Consider the following 19,691-nt stretch of genomic DNA (forward strand, 5'->3'; position numbering starts at 1 on the left):
ATAGCTCTGTTATGTGGTGGTGTGGCCATTCAGTGTGCCACAGCCTCCCTTCTGGTGTGCCAGTCTTAAAATCTCTCTACACATCCAGCTGTGGGTACTTACCTTTTCCCATTGTTGCCAGGGCCAATGCATTTTGAACACCACCTCTCCAATTTGATAGAAGGGACAACTTTCTTTGCAGAAACCCACTATATGACCCTAAACAGTTTAATTGCATGGTAACATTTTATCATAGCACTGGAGTGTGATGATATACTGTTTGTTGTTCAGATATGCAAGTAAGAATTGCTGCTCTTTGTACATATGACAGTATCTTTACCAGTACTAATACTGCTGCCAGTCATGAAGATTTCACAAAGTATCGTATAGCTTGCTGTTTCTTTAATACTGTTAGCATTACTCATTGATGGCAGTGGTGTCATCGTCACTGTACTGTGCTCCAATAATCTTAGGACTTCAATTACAACATTTTCCACCCTCTATCTTTACCAGATTGAATTAAACTGTCTAAACTGGATTCCTTTTGGGTGTTCTTTTGCCACTTTTCACTTGTGTGTTTTATGTAGTATAGTATTTGTCATCTGGTACCTTTTGACTTGTAGTGCCTTCCATATCTATCTATACTGCTCAAAAATTAAAGGAACACTTTTTAATCAGAGTATAGCATCAAGTCAATGAGGGATATTGATGTGGTCAGTTAAGTAGCAGAGGGGGTTGTTAATCAATTTCAGCTGCTTTGGTTTTAAAGAAATTAACAACAGGTGCACTAGATGGGCAACAATGAGACAACCCCCAAAACAGGAATGGTTTAACAGGTGGAGGCCACTGACATTTTTCTCTCCTCAACTTCTCTGACTGTTTTTTCATTAGTTTTGCATTGGGTTACAGTCAGTATCTCAACTGGTATCATGAGGCGATACCTGGACCCTACAGAGGTTGCACAGGTAGTCCATCTTCTCCAGGATGGCACATCAATATGTGCCATTGCCAGAAGGTTTGCTGTGTCTCCCAGCATAGTCTCAAGGTCATGGAGGAGATTCCAGGAGACAGGCGGTTACTCTAGGAGAGCTGGACAGGGCCATAGAAGGTCCTTAACCCATCAGCAGGACTGGTATCTGCTCCTTTGGGCAAGGAAGAACAGGATGGGCACTGCTAGAGCCCTAAAAAATTACCTCCAGCAGGCCACTGGTGTGAATGTCTCTGACCAAACAATCAGAAACAGACTTCATGAGGGTGGCCTGAGGGCCCGACGTCCTCTAGTGGGCCCTGTGCTCACTCCTTGGCACCGTGGAGCTCGATTGGCATTTGCAATAGAATACCAGAATTGGCAGGTCCACCACTGGCGCCCTGTGCTTTGCACAGATGAGAGCAGGTTCACCCAGAGCACACATGACAGATGTGAAAGGGTCTGGAGAAGCCATAGAGAATGTTATGCTGCCTGTAACATCATTCAGCATGATTGATTTGGTGGTGGGTCAGTGATGGTCTGGGGAGGCATATCCACGGAGGGGCGCACAGATCTCTACAGGCTAGAAAAAGCCACCTTGACTGCCATTAGGTATAGGGATGAAATCCTTGGACCCATTGTCAGAGCCTATGCTGGTGCAGTGGGTCCTGGGTTCCTCCTGGTGCACGACAATGCCCGGCTTCATGTGACGAGAGTATGTAGGCAGTTCCTGGAGGATGAAGGAATTGACTGGACCCCACGCTCACCTGACCTAAATCCAATAGAACACCTCTGGGACATTATGTTTCAGTCCATCCGACGACACCAGGTTGCACCTCAGACTGTCCAGGAGCTCAGTAATGCCCTGGTCCAGATCTGGGAGGAGATCCCCCAGGACACCATCCATCGTCTCATTTGGAGCATGCCTCGACGTAGTCAGGTATGCATACAAGCACGTGGGGGCCATACAAACTGCCAAGTACAATTTGGAGTTGCTGCAATGAAATTTCAGCAAAATGGACTAGCCTGCCGCATCATTTTTTCACTTTGATTTTCGTGGTGTCTGAATTCAGCCCTCTGTAGGTTGGTAATTTTCATTTCCATCAAAAGATGTTGCATCCTTTTGTTCCTAACACATTACCATATTAGTATTGATATCCAGCAGGATTTTTTTCCCCATTGAGATCTGATGTTATCTCATTACTAACCATCCAAGGAATGGAATATGATTCTCTTTTTATAGGTATTGATAGCATTCATACTTACTAGTCCCTGATAAGGCAAAAGAATCCTGAAGAATATTCAAAATCTCAGTGAAGACCAAAAGTTAGTGAATTTAAAAGAAGTTCCTTTGGTGGGAAGCAGTAGTCTAGTTTATCCTATTGTTACCGATTTCTAGACAAATACATTTTTCCTGAAACAAAGCTATGAATGCAAAAATGAAAATTTTCATACCTAAATATGAAGAATAAACACCTAAAAACACATACTACTGCACATTTTACTTTCCCAAAATTTTGCATAAAGTCCCAAGTGATAGCCACAATTGTCTTTTGAATTGCTGCTTCCATATGACTCCCATGTTAGTGAATGAGATCCCGTTAAAGGGGTTGACAGCCCTGTCTAGAGCGGTCTTTTTAATTTCCAGATTTTATGCCTGCTTCAGAAATCTCAGACATCCTGAGTTTATTATGACTGCATCACTCACATTGCCATTATAACTTAAAGGGTGTGAATACCTGAAGAAGCCAGCTATGAAGCAGCATTTGATAGAGAGAGCGCTGATAGCACTTACAAAACACTTTGGACGCATATCCTGGCTGCTACAGTCCATCAGCTCGTATGTGTGGCTGTGAGTGAGCCTCGGATTTAGACCCTGGGTTTGAGTTGGCTCACAGACAGCAGGGAGAATAGTGAGACATATGGGTTGCCAGTAACTCCGGGGTGAGCGTAGTGAGCTGGAGCCAGTCTGTGTGTGTAAGCAGACAAAGCAGCTGGTAATGTGTGTTGCCAATGAAGACTTGTGCAGTATGGCGAAAGCACCACTTGAAGATGCCATAGGTCCTTTTTAGCACCAGTCACTAGCAATAAGTGTAAAGAGGGATAATTCCACTTCTCTGTTTCCTGCTGGGTTGTTACAATAAATTAAAATGTGCAGTTTTATGCAGAAATGTAATGTGTCTTTTTTTTAAAACCATAAAACCAGATCATATTTCAATTATAGACCATCCATTTGCATTTTCCATATGATTAACCTCTGGTTATTTCAAAAACTATGACTCAATCAGTTTCGGAGCATGCTGTCTCCTGCATTAAACATTGCACTAAAAGCCATAAAAAGTGAAGAGGACAACTTATAATTCATTACATTTATATAGCGCTTTTCTCAGTACTCAAAGCGCTATCCACACAGGGAGGAACCGGGAAGCGAACCCACAATCTTCCACAGTCTCCTTACTGCAAAGCAACTTGAACCATCCATTGTGGGTAGCCTAACAATAACATTCCTGATTAAAAGGCAGATCACATTTTAGGCAATAAAGTGCCATATAATTACCACTAATAATCTAGTAAATACATCTTTTTCCCAACTAGATGCTGATATGAAGTTATTTGTTTCAAGTTAGTACATAGCCAATACCCCAGACTTGGGGCTCATTCACACATTTTTAGTGCTAGTTCAAAATGCTCCTAAGCCACTAGAAAAGTTAGTTGCCATTATTAACAGAAAGCATACCTAAGCCTTTTAGCAGCAAAATGTTTAGAAAACTCCTGCATGCAGCAGTTTTTGAGCATTTTCAGCCAAATGCTTGTTCCATTGAAATTAATGGTAACACTTGTAAAACACTGGTGATTTGCAGTGCTATTGCAAGAATCCTCCACCTCTTCTTGGATCAGTCAATCGTGAAATACCTCAGCAAAACTACAAACAAAAAAAACAAAAACTAGCTAGAGCTAAGATAGCTATTGACGTAAAGGTGAAGTACGCCCATAGTTTGCAATCAAGTGATAAGAAATTAACAAAAGTTATAATTGTCCCTTTAGTGTTAATCAAGTTGAAGTTTAGTTAGTATGGCAAAGTGATTGCTCTGAGCTGTCATTCCTGCCTCACAATGGCAAATATATGGGATTTGCTTGGTCTCCCTGTGAGTTTCTGGATTGATCGGTATTAGTGAGTGTGTGTTGTGATGTGAGATTTTACATATAACTTGATAAATATTTTGTATGTCTTTATTTGTAATTTAGGCAAAGCAATGCAATTTAGTGTTTATCCCCCCCCCCCCCCCCCCCCCCCTTTTTTACGACTGAGCCTCTTTGAATTTTATGAAAGAGTTGGGAGAGGATGTGCCTTAAACCAGTTTGGGGAGTGTTTCTTTGCTAAAGTCTTTCATCCCCCGCAACAAACCTAGGTTACCTTAACATATGGTTTGGGGGTAGGTGTTAAGATGTTCTATTTTCCCCCATTGGTCTGAAGCATGGCTGTTTGGAATTGGCTTGGATCAGAAGCTTTTAAGTACCATGATGTCCTATTGGCTCTAGGGGTTGGACAGAACATTTATAAATGTACGTGCTTAACCTCACAATCTCTCTCTCTTACCAACCAACATATGATGAAGAAGTATCTCTCTCCTGCTAACCTGTGATGATGTACAAGTATCTCTCTCTTACTAACCAACATCTGAAAGAAGCATCTCTCTTGCTAACGTGTGATGATGTAGAAGTATCTCTCTCTTACCAACCAACATATGACGAAGAAGTATGTCTCTCTTGCTAACCTGTGATGATGAAGACAACACAATGAAGAGCACAGTTTAGCAGCCATTTTGAACAGACATGTGGCTGAAAGCTGAGCACCAATGATGCCTTAACTAGAGACATTTAAGTAATTACAAGTCTGTGTGACGCCTGAACTACATATCACCATTTAATCAGGTTGTATGGTTGCCAATATTCAAATGTACTTTGCATTTTGTTATTATTTATGAATATTATCAGTAATACATTATTTTATGTGTAACTTAACTTCTGCTTGTCTTTTTACTACCTCTAATTGCCCGAGGTTGTAGATATAGAAGGGAAGTTGGGGATACGTTATATACAATAATACCTTATAAACAGTGGTAAGTCTGTGAGATTAGGCATTCTAAGGCTACATATTAATAATACAATAGGGGAAAGTAGAGCAATATATATTACTCTACCAAGACAAAACAGTGTGTTTAGCTGCAGATGGAATACTGTAGATGTGTCATTGTTATGTCTCAATTAAGAAGATATGTTTAGTCCTTCCTGTGCTGTGAAGTAACATTCATCACTAATCTGAGCCCATGGGTACAAACAGTTGCCACTGCACCACCAGATCACGGTTTAAAAATATCTTTATCAAATAACTAAACTGAATGAAAACTAAACTGGTGCTTTAATTTATAGGTTTCTGTTTCTAGATTGTACCTGGCACACTCTTTTCTGCTTGGCTGTATGATTCAACCCTGATAAGGCTAGGTGAACCGTCCACCACATTTGCTTCTTGCCTTACACCCAGTGCTGCTGTGATAATCACTGGCTACATGTGATCCTAAACTGGGCAGATTAAATTAATCCTTCAGCAAATGCAGGATTAAATGTATTGTGACCACAAGGGGGTGTTGCAGCACTCCAAACCCAAGAAACAAGTCCCATATAACAACAAGGTTTATTTGTATAAAAATACCTTACAAAAAGTCTTTGAAATCAAAAATAGCTTCTATTTCTATCATCTCCTCCACACCTCCAAGGCAAGCTTTGTCCATCCTCCACACCCAACTCCAACTTACTGGGATGAGGTCGAGTGGCTTCCTTTATGTTGGAGCCAGGAGTACTTTTGGGTCAAATGTTAGTCTTACAAAGTAGGGATGATGGATCCCTGACGCATCGCCTGGCAGCATCCACAGAACCCGACAAAGCTGCCCTATGGGAGTACAATAGCCAGTGTGCCTTACAGGTGTCCGCCCAGCAGCCTCACCCAGGGAGGCTGGTGATGCCGCCACCTAGTGTGTTGGGGAAGCATGTAGTTCAGCCATGTTGTCTACCCCTGTCCTTCCACAATACTGGCCTCCCATCTGGGTCAGGGATCACCCTTCATCCCAGTTGGGGTCCCTGTTCATTCCTTGGAATTTTTCAGGATCCTGCCTGAGATCCCACAACACTGGGACTATTCTTGTTCAGTATTGTGATCACCAGGATTGAAAGCACTAAAGTCATGGAAGACATTCTTGAGGACACAACAACCACGTCTCAACCGCAGAACACCTCACCGCTAACAAAATGGAAATGAAGCCAGTTACATTTTTCCTGCAAAACGTTTCTTGGACAACCCTCAAAAACGATGGAAAACACTTGAAAACCACCCAAGCATCTCCTGAAAAATGCTAAAAAAAAGCCATTTTAAAATATTGAAAAAACGCCAAACAAACGCTAACTTACAACACTCAAGTGTGAATGGGTCATTAACTGTGGTGTGATGTAAATTTGTGAACATGTTTTAGATATAAAACAGTACTTGCTACTAAGAACAGAAGACATTGTAAAAGCTACATCTTCTTCTTTCGGCTGCTCCCGTTAGGGGTTGCCACAGTGGATCATCTTCTTCCATATCTTTCTGTCCTCTGCATCTTGCTCTGTTACACCCATCACCTGCATGTCCTCTCTCACCACATCCATAAACCTTCGCTTAGGCCTTCCTCTTTTCCTATTCCCTGGCAGCTCTATCCTTAGCATCCTTCTCCCAATTTACCCAGCATCTCTCCTCTGCACATGTCCAAACCAACGCAATCTCGCCTCTCTGACTTTGTCTCCCAACTGTCCAACTTGAGCTGTCCCTCTAATGTACTCATTTCTAATCCTACCCATCCTCGTCACACCCAGTGCAAATCTTAGCATCTTTAACTCTGCCACCTCCAGCTCTGTCTCCTGCTTTCTGGTCAGTGCCACCGTCTCCAACCCATATAACATAGCTGGTCTCACTACCATCCTGTAGACCTTCCCTTTCACTCTTGCTGATACCCGTCTGTCACAAATCACTCCTAACCCTCTTCTCCACACATTCCACCCTGCCTGCACTCTCTTTTTCACCTCTCTTCCACAATCCCCATTACTCTGTACTGTTGATCCCAAGTATTTAAACTCATCCACCTTCGCCAACTCTACTCCCTGCATTCTCACCATTCCACTGACCTCCCTCTCAGTTACACACATGTATTCTGTCTTGTTCCTACTGACCTTCATTCCTCTCCTCTCTAGAGCATATCTCCGTCTCTCCAGGGTCTCCTCAACCTGCTCCCTACTATCGCTACAGATCACAATGTCATCAGCAAACATCATAGTCCATGGCGACTCCTGTCTAATCTCGTCTGTCAACCTGTCCATCACAATTGCAAATAAGAAAGGGCTCAGAGCAGATCCCTGATGTAATCCCACCTCCAACTTCAATGCATCCGTCACTCCTACTGCAGACCTCACCACTGTCTCACTTCCCTCGTACATATCCTGTACAACTCTTACATACTTCTCTGCCACTCCTGACTTCCTCATACAATACCACAGCTCCTCTCAAGGCACCCTGTCATATGCTTTCTCCAGGTCCACAAAGACGCAATGCAACTCCTTCTGGCCTTCTCTAAACTTCTCCATCAACATCCTCAGAGCAAACATTGCATATGTGGTGCTCTTTCTTGGCATGAAACCATACTGCTGCTCACTAATCATCACCTCACTTCCACTACTCTTTCCCATAACTTCATGCTGTGGCTCATCAATTTAATTCCCCTGTAGTTACTGCAGTCCTGCACATCCCCCTTATTCTTAAATATCGGCACCAGTACACTTCTTCTCCACTCCTCAGGCATCCTCTCACTTTCCAAGATTCCATTAAACAATCTGGTTAAAAACTCCACTGCCATCTCTCCTAAACACCTACATGCTTCCATAAGTATTTCATCTGGACCAACAGCCTTTCCATTTTTCATCCTCTTCATAGCTGTCCTTAATTCCTCCATGCAAATCCGTTGCACTTCCTGATTCAATATCTCCACATCATCCAACCTCTTCTCTCTCTCGTTCTCTTCATTCATCAGCCTCTCAAAGTACTCTTTCCATCTGCTCAACACACTCTCCTTGCTTGTGAGTACATTTCCATCTTTTTCCTTTATCACCCTAACCTGCTGCACATCTTTCCCAGCTCGGTCTCTCTGTCTAGCCAATCGGTACATGTCCTTTTCTCCCTCCTTAGTGTCCAACCTCTCATACAACTCATCATAAGCCTTTCTTTAGCCTTCGCTACCTCTCTCTTCACCTTGCGCCTTATCTCCTTGTACTCTTGTCTACTTTCTACATCTCTCTGACTATCCCACTTCTTCTTTGCCATCCTCTTCCTCTGTATACTCTCCTATATTTGCTCATTCCACCACCAGGTTTCCTTTTCCTCCTTCCTCTTTCCAGATGTCACGCCAAGCACCCTTCTTGCTGTCACCCTTATTACATCTGCTGTAGTTTCCCAGCTGTCTGGTAATTCTTCACTGTCACCCAGTGCCTGTCTCACCTCCTCCCTAAACTCAACCTTGCAGTCTTCCTTTTCCAACTTCCACCATTTGATCCTTGGCTCTGCTCTCACTCTCTTCCTCTTCTTGATCTCCAACATCATCCTACAGACCACCATCCTATGCTGCTCAACTACACTTTCCCGTGCCACCACTTTGTAGTCTTCAATCTCCTTCAGATCAACTCTTCTGCATAGGATGTAATCTACTATGTGCATCTTCCTCCACTCTTGTATGTAAACCTATGTTCCTCCCTCTTCTTAAAATACATATTCACCACAGCCATGTCCATCCTTTTGGCAAAATCCACTATCCTTTGACCTTCTTCATTCCACTCCTTGACACCATACCTACCCATCACCTCCTCGTCTCCACTGTTCCCTTCACCAACATGCCCACTGAAATCCGCTCAAGTCACCACTTTCTGTCCCTTGGGTACATTGTTCATCACTTCATCCAACTTAATCCAAAAATCTTCTTTCTCACCCATTGCACACCCAACTTGCGGTGCATATGCACTAACATCATTCATCATCACACCTCCAATTTCCAGCTTCATAATCATTGCTCTGCCTGACACTCTTTTCACCTCCAAAACACTCTTGACATACTGTTCCTTCAGAATAACTCCAATTTGAATCCACCTGGCCTTACTCCCATTCCATTTAGTCTCTTGCACGCACAATATATCAACCTTCTTTCTCTCCATCATATCTGCTAACTCTCTCCCCTTACCAGTCATACTGCCAATATTCAAAGATCCTACCCTCAGTTCCACTCTCTTTACTTTCCTCCTCTCCTCCTGCCTCCGGACACGTCTCCCACCTATTCTTCTCCTTCGGACAACAGTAGCCTAATTTCCGCCAGCACCCTGTTGGCTAACAGTAGGCCTACGGGTGGCGGTCGTTGTTAACCCGGGGCTCGACCGATCCGTTATGGAAATTTGTATTGTCCGCATATTGATTTGGCAAAATTTTACACTGGATGCCCTTCCTGACGTAACCCTCCCCATTTATCCGGGCTTGGGACCTGCACGAATAAACACACTGATTTGTGCATCCCCTGTGGCTGGATTATTGTAAAAACTACATAATAATCTCAAATCCGTTTCATTCATAACGGACCAGAGTCAATCCTGTAAGCTTCGCGCACAAGATCATCGCATGGCCTCCTCACTTTCACTAAGTACAGTACTTTGCCACGTATTTCTCTTTGGACGTAATGCTCAAGACGGTTTTTGCTTGCCACAATTTTGATCGTCCTCGGTTGTATAACAGATGCGTTAGCCCTTCAAAAACGTAAGGACTCCTGACGCATAAAAAAACTCTCCAACGCTCAAGTACCCTTTATATTCGATTTACATTCACGAATCAGTGTAATTAAAGAAATATCAATAAAGCTGTCTCTATTTGAATCACTCATGTTTCCGGCTTGGTTTTACACATGCGCAGTGTCACTTTGGCGCATGACGCGCTTTCTTGATTACGTAAAATACATTGCGGCTACATCCGGGATTTTCGGCCTCAGAAACCTGGCGGCGTTTTCGCGCTCCGAAGAATAAACAAAGCATAATTATAACAACGTGACTGTTTTTAACCGAGTTGGTAAGACTTATGTGAATAGCAAGTCTTTTGGAATCAGAGGGTGTCGTGATGTTCGTTTCCGATTTAATGGTGTAGGAATATGTTAGGTTTTGATAAATGAATGGAAATCGTGAATAGGGAGGTCGAGGTGAACAGTACGGGAAGTGAAAACGGGCGTTAGGCCATTGAGGATATTTCCAGAATACTACGATGCATGTAATTGGGTGGGCATTTTTGGAAAATGTAAAAAGTAAATTTTAAGCCAGCCAACGAATGTGGCGAGTAGAAGAATAGAAACCTGGGTGGTGTGGTCGAGAAGCAGGCCCCATAGGAGCTGCTCGTAGACGGGGAAAACTGCTCGCTGGACTCTCAAAAGGACAGTGTTTCGTACCGAAATGGAATATTGTATTTCAAACGTATAAATATTTAAGAAGTAGAATAATTTAGTCCAATGTACCGTTCATCCCGGTTTTTAAGTAATCGTTAGGATGCTTGCACGTTGTATCGTCACCTAGTTGTGTAAGTCTCTCATTACGTTTTATACATTTGAGTTGTTTTATATAACTTTTATATAACTTAACTTTATAAGTTATTTGAACGCAGTTCCTTGGTTAGTTTGTTCCCAAGTCACAACGGCTAAAAATTGAATTTCATTAAATTTTCCGTCTGTTTCTTAAATTTTAAGCTTTTGGGGTTTCGTAACGATGTACTTACAGTATTATAGATTTTATTGCATTAGTTTTAATTTATTTACTCCTTCGGCGATTTGAGCAAATGCAGTCATTTGTGTTACATAATATTTTGGGATTGTTGTGTGTGTCACTGAATGTGCACATGTAACTGTATCGCTTTATACAGGGTATTTCTTTTAACAAATTGTATAATATTCTCAAGTCACCATTCTTCTTAAAAGTATCATCCTAGAAGAAAGTTTTTTTTTTTTTTACTGAGAGACCAAGTCAAATTGGAATTAGTTGATGATGATAAGATAATAGTAAAATTTAATAGGATGTATTTATTGTTTTTTTTTTTTTTGTTTTTTTTTTTTTTTTTTTATACAGTTGATTAAAATGGCTGACAGTGATGATGAATATGATCGCAGGCGTAGGGACAAATTTCGGCGTGAGAGAAGTGACTATGATAGGTCCAGGGAACGTGAGGACCGCCGCAGGGATGACTGGAATGACAGGTGAGGATGGTGAAATAGTGTACTAAGATTGTCTGTCTGAAATACTTAGTGTAATTGTAATATTATGTTCACCTTTGAATGCTGTATTTTGTATACAGAATCTTCTTTGCCTATGTCATAGAACATTTTTTTAACTCTGGTCAGCACTGTTTTATGTAATGTTTTCGTTTTGTATTAATAGTGATTTATCTATCTGCCTTTCTACAGAAAATTTAAAGGAAATGTAAATATATATTTTAATAATGTAATTTTTACCCTTGGTTGGAGAGAAAAAAAAGATTCTGTTCTTTAACATTTGGTTAAGGGGTAAATGAATATGGCTTGCAGTAAGTTCCTTAGAGGTGTAACCAAAACTGCAATATACTGTATAAGGTTTGGCTATTAACGAAACTGGGCTTCAAATACAATAGCAGTTTTATTTCATGGGAGAAACTTGTTAGACATCAGAGGGATTCCAGCTACTAAAGATGTCCTGATATATACATATAAAAGTTAATAATAGTGTATAAAATTGTCCATTCTTTTACAAAACATAGAGGTCAAATAAATAAGACAAGTTTCTTAGTTCATTTCAGAATGTAGACAGAATTTTATCATCTTCTTTCAGCTGCTCCCGTTAGGGGTCGCCACAGTGCATCATCTTTTTCCATCTCTTTTTGTCTTCTCCATCTTGCTCTGTTACTCCCACCCACCTGCATGTCCTCTGTCACCACATCTATAAACCTTCTCTTAGGCCTTCCTCTTTCCTTGCAGCTCTATCTTTAACATTATTTTCCCAATATACCCAGCATCTCTCCACTGCACATGTCAAAACCAATGCAGTCTTGCTTCTCTGACTTTTTCTCCCAACAGTCCAACTTGAGCTGACACTCTAATGTACTCATTTCTAATCCAGACAGAATTTTATTTATACCCAGGGGAAAATGTAGCTTTTTACAGAAGATAGGTAAATATTATTGTTACTATAACAAACCGTAAATCCATCTCAAATATATACTGTGACTAAAAAGAATAAAACCTTCTGACTTGTTAGTTACAGTGAAGCATTTAGAGGTACTGTATATTGCTGTTGATATAAAGGAGCCCCAGTAGCCGAATAATTCATTGACTGAAGATACTTTGTGCTATTGTGCCATAGAAATGTGCAGGATTATTCTTAATGGCTGCTGGTTTTGTCTTCATTCGTTCCTCCTCTGCTACCTCCAATGGGTTGAGAGTGCATCCCATAACTAAGCCTGTTCTTTTAATTCATGATTTGGTGGGCCTCCCATGAAGTGATGTTTACAGCCAGACACACCACAGCATAGAGTGTCAGCTGTTGCAGTTCACATGCTTGACTTTTCCTTTTAGCCTTTGTGTTTTGGGAACTGTACAGTAGGCTCTTCAAGCGCATATGTCTGCTTTCATAAAATGTAGAGCGGTAATGTTCGTATACACATTATTTATATAGATGGAATGCGGTTATTTCATTTTGAATGTACTATTATCAATTAATATTTGGGTTTTTTAAAATTGATACTGTCTGGTGTTTTATTGTTGTTCTGCACTTTTTTTCATATACAGTAAGCCCCTAGCAGTTTCCAAGTTTACATTCTTTCACCACACAGCTTATACACAGGATAGATGAGTATTCATGATATTCAGATTGATTTAGTAATTAGGAATGTTGCTTGTGTATGTTACCTCAAGGTTGTAGTGCAGAATGTACACTGAAGATCTAGTCAAACCGTAGTCAGTTTTAACCTGTCTTACAAAAATTTTCATTTATATAAAAAAAAGGATATTGCAACTTTACAGTAAATGTTTGTGGGATAGCAGTTTTTACAATTACAGTACCTGTTTAAGAAGCTAGTAGCTTATGGGGGAAACTAGACTTCCAAGGAACAGTGATGGGAAAAGTCATGAGATGCTGACGGTTTGTATGCTTCCCCTGTTGACATATTCTTGGTAAACTTTGTGCACATTTGCAGAAGTAAAATAAGTCTTGATGATTTCTGACACACTAACCACCAAAGGCAAATTTCTAGTGTGCTGTACGAGTATATGACAAAAAGCACAATTTCAAATTACATAATGGAAAGAGTTACCCAGTCACATCTTTAAAACTATAATCCTGCCTTCATTTAAAAAAACTATTTGATGGGATTCTGAATCATCTTGTCTCTTTAATCAATGGCATGAAATAGTGATCTGACATTGCTTACAAGGATTATTACTGTTTGTTTTTTTTTGTTTGTTTTTTTCTTTTCAATGTGATACTGAGTACAAAAAAAAATGGGCCGATCACAGCTTTTTCTTTATTATCCTTCATCACACCAAATTGTTAAATTTTTAGAGTTTTTGTTCTTGATGCATTTATTTTGTTTCAATATTTCAAGAGAGTGGGATCGTAGTCGTGAGAGACGCAGCAGAGGAGAATACCGGGATTATGACCGTGGACGCCGTGAAAGGTTTTCACCTCCTCGCCATGAGCTGAGTCCTCCCCAGAAGCGTTTAAGGAGAGACTGGTGAGTACGATTGTTTTCTTTCTATTAACTCTTAACTTGAATGTCTTGAAAGTAATGTTATTTCATCTAGTGTTTCCATAGTTAAAGGTAAATTTTCTGTTTTTTATTTATTCTCTGTAACATTAAATAAGGGATGACCATGGTGGTGACCCCTACCATGGCGGATATGACATGCCTTATGGGGGAGCTGGAGGTCCTAGTTATGGCCCACCCCAACCTTGGGGACATCCTGATATGCACCTAATGCAGCAGCCACACAGCATACCCATCCAAGCCAGGTAAGGTCTTACATGCTTTAATGTTCTTTTAATTAGAATATAACCAAAGTGTAGTTGCAAGCAACAAGGTCATAAGTAATTACTTTTGAACTTAATTGGAAAATAAAGAAACATCTCTAGAATTCCTTGATGGGTGATGTGAAAATTATCTCAATCATTACCATACAATGTGGTCTATCAAAGACATAACTTCAGGGTATATTTTTCTCCTTCTCTTTTTTTTCACCCTGTCACTCATCTGCTCATTGATGTAATATAGCTCATGCAGATTAGGTTCAGTAATGAGGCCGTGCATTTCCTCATCTTCATACCTGGACATATCAGTTTATAATAAGGACTTGTTTAAGCCTTTTAAAAATTTAATGTTCATCCGGAGGAGTGTGTGTGTGAATCTCTGAATTACTGCAGCTTATAGCATTAACGTGTATAAAGTAGCTATTAATAACCATGCCTTGGGAATGAAAGTTTTCTGCATTAGCTGGATGCCATCAGAAGTGGTGGAATCTCATAGGGGTTTTTTGCCGAAACTGTTGGTTCCCATATCTGTGCAATTATAGGGTATGAATCCCCACTATTCAGGAACACAAATTTTCTGGGAGATGAAAAACCAAAACAACTTCTTTTCTTATGTATAGTATTTTGTAAACTTTTTATTCTGAGTTATAATTCACATTTATGATCCTTTGTTTGATAATCTTCCTTGATTCTAAGTCTTACTTTATTTAGGAGTTTAATGTTTCTAAGAAATAATATTTCCATCCCTAGACTTGGAAGTTTGCATGACTTGGACCTTGGCCCACCTCCACCTGTTATGAAGTCTTTTAAAGAGTTTCTACTCTCACTTGAGGACTCTGTTGATGAGACTGAAGCTGTGAAGCGTTACAATGAGTATAAACTGGAATTTCGACGGCAGCAAATGCAGGATTTCTTTTTGGCCCATAAAGATGAAGAGTGGTATGTTAAGTATTTAACTTTATTCTGTCATTAAAAGAATTGTGTTATATTAATTTACTATTTGAAGTAAGAATGGGTTTGCAAGAGTTTATCTGACTAGAGCACATGAAATTGGCATAGAATAAAATTGTTTAAAGAATAATCTTATTATAAACAGGAGATTAAAAAGGTTTTCTTACCAATATTGTTTAATTTTGCCCCAGCTATAAGTAGGTAACAGTTCATTTTATTTTAATTCCACATAATGTTTCTGCTAAAAACAGCATTATGTAGGGAATTTGTATGCTGCAATTATCTTTTTTTAATCAGAAGTTTTTTGTTTTTTCTGTGTATTAGAATCCTCCTTGAAACTTTTAAACACAGGCTTTTTTTAACTATATCCTAATATAACAGTCCACTTTCAAAGTCTCTGGTGTCATTGAAGCTATCCATTCCCCATTGTCCGACAGACTTATCACATTGCAAATCTTAATGTATTTTGAGTGTTTTTATCTGAGGAGTCAGCATTTCACAATAGGGCAATAACACAAGTTTCATCATTGGGGAGAGGAGTGTGGTCTTGTTTTTTGTAATATTTTTAGGCAGGCCTAATATTTTTGAGCCTTATTTAAACTTTATGGTTACACCTTAGAATTCATTCATTGAAAGAGTTTAAAAGCCCTTTTAGATGCAGCGTAACTTCCAAAAATTAAATATGCCCATGGATGTTTTGAAACAGCAGTTTTTCAATTTTCAAACATGCTTAACAGGGGAGGGGGGTTGGGGGGTAGGAACTCTCTCCTAATAAAGTTAAATAATCTATGTCAACATGCTAATTACTAAAGTTCACAAAGTTTTTAAGACACCAAAATAGAAATTCATCAGTTCTGAATTTTTTGGAAGTTAGGTCAGTGTGAAGTTTGGAAAGGTAACAATTTGAAAAATCATGCGTTTCATTAATTTTGTTTTGGCCAACAGTGCATTTGCTGTTATACTGTAGTACTTTAGTGCTTGCATTGTCAATGAAATTTGATCTTGTGTTAACTTTTTAAAATCATAAATAATAGGACAGTGCAGTATCATACCGCTTTTACATTAATTAATAGCCTTGCAGCTAATAGAAATAGCTTTTTTTTGTTTTGTTCTTTCTAGGTTTATCCAGTTTTTATTCTAATGTGTGTAAGTGTTCAGTGAAATTCTTACTGCATGTGCTAGTCAGAATTTATCGTTTCGCCAATGTACGGTACCTTGATTAAAAGTGTATCTACCTTACCTGGAAACTTCTGTTTCCCTTACATGTTATATCGGGCACACAAGTTAATTCTGTGTAGTACTTTTCATGGCATAATATGAATAATGTAGTACCCTAACATTTCTGTACTAAAAAAAAAAATCCAATCGCAATAAGTGGTTATCTTGTGTAATACTTTTTTATTATAAAATCTATCCAGAAGGACACACAGAGTTCTGTAAGTGCAGCTGTCAATAAGAGTTCTTATAGCTTGATGGTGCTGTTTCACAAGTAAGTTCAAAAATGTCTTAGCAAAGGTTACCTCACATCTTTCCACTTATTATTGTGGCATAGTGCATCTCTACTCTGCACCCTCATTTTTTTAAAACTTTGTCTTTCTCCCTTTTCTAGATTTTAATTTTTTAGTTACTCTGTTATCTTTCTCAGAAAATCCAGAATGTGAGATGTCTGATTTTTTTTTTTCCTTTAAAGAAAACCAAAAAACAATGGTTATTTTGCCTTCTGAAATTTCTGACATTTACCACTTGCATTCTGTTTATTACCAAATATTCAAGACACTGTGTTTCATATTTTGGCTGTTCTTTTGCTTCAGCCCCATGTTGTAGTTTTGTTTTTTTCCCACTAAGCAAATTGTAATATTGGAACCTATTTATTTTTGACATACCCCTCCCTTCCTATTAAAGATTGCCATTAAAGGTTATAGGATCAGCTTATGATATGAATGGTGTAGGATTCAAAACATCATTAATAATGCAAACGTTCTACAGTTGTGGTGCGATCAGCCCATTCATTCCTTGATTAATAAGGCTCTTTACAAGTGGATTTTTTTTTCTTTTTTAATGTTTTTATTAGAAGTGCCAGAATGAAAGAAAAATTCAGTTTCTGAATAATAATTACTATATGTTCAAAGCATTACTGCAGGCAGTATGGCATAGTGGTTATGGTTTTGGACTTCAAAGTTTGAGGTGGTGGATTCAGGTCCCGCTTACTGGCACTGACAATGAGCGAGTCACTTCACCTGCCTGTGCTCCAAAAGGAAAAACACTAGAAATGTAATACATTGTATATCAAATGTTGTAAGTTGCCTTGGATAAAGATATTGGCCAAAAAATAATAATAAACCTCTTTTCTCTATTTTTGCCTAATCTTTGCTGAGGCAGTCCATTTATTTTCAATAAACACCTGTAATTGTAAAAAGGGAATCAGAATTCTGGAGCAAAGCCGAATCAGTATCACTTAAGATTAAGAGAAATGGTGCACAAAATTTTAAAAAGAAGCACTTTTGTAGGGTAGGAACTTTAGATAGAAATATGCTTCAGTTCATATAGTTCCTGAATTATCGACACACACATAGACATAAAGCCACATTGGTGTCACTTTTTGAAATAAGTCCTGTCTTAGGCTTTAGGTTTCCTGCTTATGTGCGTGGTGATGATTAAGGATATAGCTGTATAAAAATATCTTAATTAAATTTTACCAATTTAAATTAAATTATCTCACACAAATAACTTGTTTATTATTTTTTAACTTATTTTTTTAATGCTTGTTTTTTCACATTTGGTATTGTTCAACACTGGTTGTAATTGCCTTCTATTGTGTGATTTAACTTCTTTCTCGCCATTCTGCATTAAGACATGAGAGTAAATATTTTTGTCATTCAATGCTACAGAGTATGTGGGGTAACATATTAAAAAAAAAAAAAAAGTTATAAAGTGCTCCTGCTTTTGTAAATTAAGATGTTGTATAAGTTAGTAGCCAGAAAATAAGGCTCTTTCAGTTCGTCTTCCTGCTTTATTTTATATATTTGAAACTATTTTGTGAATTATAGTGCCTTCTGTGGTAATGCTATGGTTAATACATTTCAAGTCTGTCTTCACAGAAATGCATTTTTCCCTGTACATCATGAGCATTTCTTCAAAAAATAATTCCCAAGTCAATTTTTGTACTTCACAAATAGTATGCATTGTGTGCTTCTAAGAATGAAATGTGAAAAGGATATATTACAATATATACAATATGATAAATTGAAGCAAAGCTGCAAAATACTTTTCAAACAATAATCTTTTTTTTTAAATATATATATCTTTTAATAGTACACCTCGGTCAGATAACTCCCCATTTTAATTTTTGTTCGGACTGAAATATGTAAGAATTTATAACAATGAAAGTCTGTCATTTAAGGTGTACACATTAAAAATTTCAGTGGTTGTGACCTTTTGTAAGTAATCAGTATTCCACTAAGCATTTCAGTCAGGAATTTGAGAACTGAAGAAAGTTATTGCATTCTCTTTGGGGAAATACCCAGAGGCTGAACACTGTTGTAATAGAATGTTGTGGTTGCTATTTTTAGTATATGTTCTCTTAAGCTTTTAGTTATTTGTTATAGGAAATAGTGCGAATTCTGTGATTGGATGAGTGATATGGCGTGATAATTTTATTGTATTCTTTATTTTGTTGAGAATTGTATGTGTTGATGTTTTATTTATTTTTTATTTAACAACCCCCTTCTTTCCTCCTCAAAACAAAGGTTTCAGAAGAGCAAAAATGGAAATATCAGCCACGTTGGACACTTTTTGAAATTTTTTTTTTTGTTCTACACCTCTGCCGTTCATAGACAGTGAGGGCTCGCACTGCGCACAATGCAGTGATTAGCGGTACAGTCATAGGGTCCGCAGCTAGACAGGGCCACGCCGATAATGCGAATCAAACAAAACTTAAGACACATCACAAATTTGGGTGAAGTTTGGAAAACTTCTTGAGGAAACCATGCTGAAGAGCCCAAAAGTGTGAACGTGAAAAAAAAAAAATGTGTCTGGTAAAATCCTAGAAAGAAGCAAAGGTAAATTGGTCCTAAAATGGTGATTTATTTATTGTATTGTATTAAAAAAAAAAAAAAAAAATCAATTAAACTCTTTTAGCTATTGGGATTTTTTTTTAATTTAGCAAGGGCTTCCCAGTTAAATATACTCTAGATACTGTGTCATGTTTTATAGAGAATTTTAAACTAGTAGTTTATTTTTCATGTTACTGAAGATGGTGTTTTTTTTTTTTTGTTTTTTTTTTAAACGATAAAAACCTCTTAATTTTTCAGCTGGTTAAAGAATCTGTAAGCTCACAACTGAGCTTTAGATAACTCTTGCCATATAGTGCCAAGGAAAATGTTCTTAAGCAAATATCATCCTTGAATATTTTTTCACTGCTACCAGTGTACTATTTGTACACAATGGTAATATGTCAGATAAATAGTGATGAATGCTTTTGTATTTTGACTACAGTTTATAGATTTTATTGTTATAAACATGCAAAGTGTTATTTTAACAGTAGATTAGTTTGGACAGAATTGCTGGTAAGAAGTACTGAATGGAAGGGATGAAGTAAGGGTTCAGTATCTCCTGCCTGTTGTTAATTTAACTGGGAAGCCCGGTTTGT

The 19,691-nt window shown here is 38.6% G+C and overlaps 1 protein-coding gene across 3 annotated transcripts in view; it reads left to right on the forward strand.

Annotated features, from left to right (window-relative positions):
* The first annotated feature begins 9,995 nt into the window (after positions 1 to 9,995).
* The window catches only part of srrt (serrate RNA effector molecule homolog (Arabidopsis)), a 48,854-nt gene continuing 39,158 nt past the window's right edge, over positions 9,996 to 19,691 (forward strand). For all 3 annotated transcript variants that reach the window (XM_051925296.1, XM_028798297.2, XM_028798298.2), the window contains exons 1-5: positions 9,996 to 10,124; positions 11,165 to 11,292; positions 13,671 to 13,799; positions 13,931 to 14,077; positions 14,843 to 15,031. In XM_051925296.1, the coding sequence (XP_051781256.1) occupies positions 11,174 to 11,292; positions 13,671 to 13,799; positions 13,931 to 14,077; positions 14,843 to 15,031 (584 nt within the window). In that variant the 5' untranslated portion in view covers positions 9,996 to 10,124; positions 11,165 to 11,173. The remainder of the gene's footprint in view (positions 10,125 to 11,164; positions 11,293 to 13,670; positions 13,800 to 13,930; positions 14,078 to 14,842; positions 15,032 to 19,691) is intronic.

This window comes from Erpetoichthys calabaricus, chromosome 3, assembly GCF_900747795.2.
Source record: "Erpetoichthys calabaricus chromosome 3, fErpCal1.3, whole genome shotgun sequence".
NCBI classification, from domain to species: domain Eukaryota; kingdom Metazoa; phylum Chordata; class Cladistia; order Polypteriformes; family Polypteridae; genus Erpetoichthys; species Erpetoichthys calabaricus.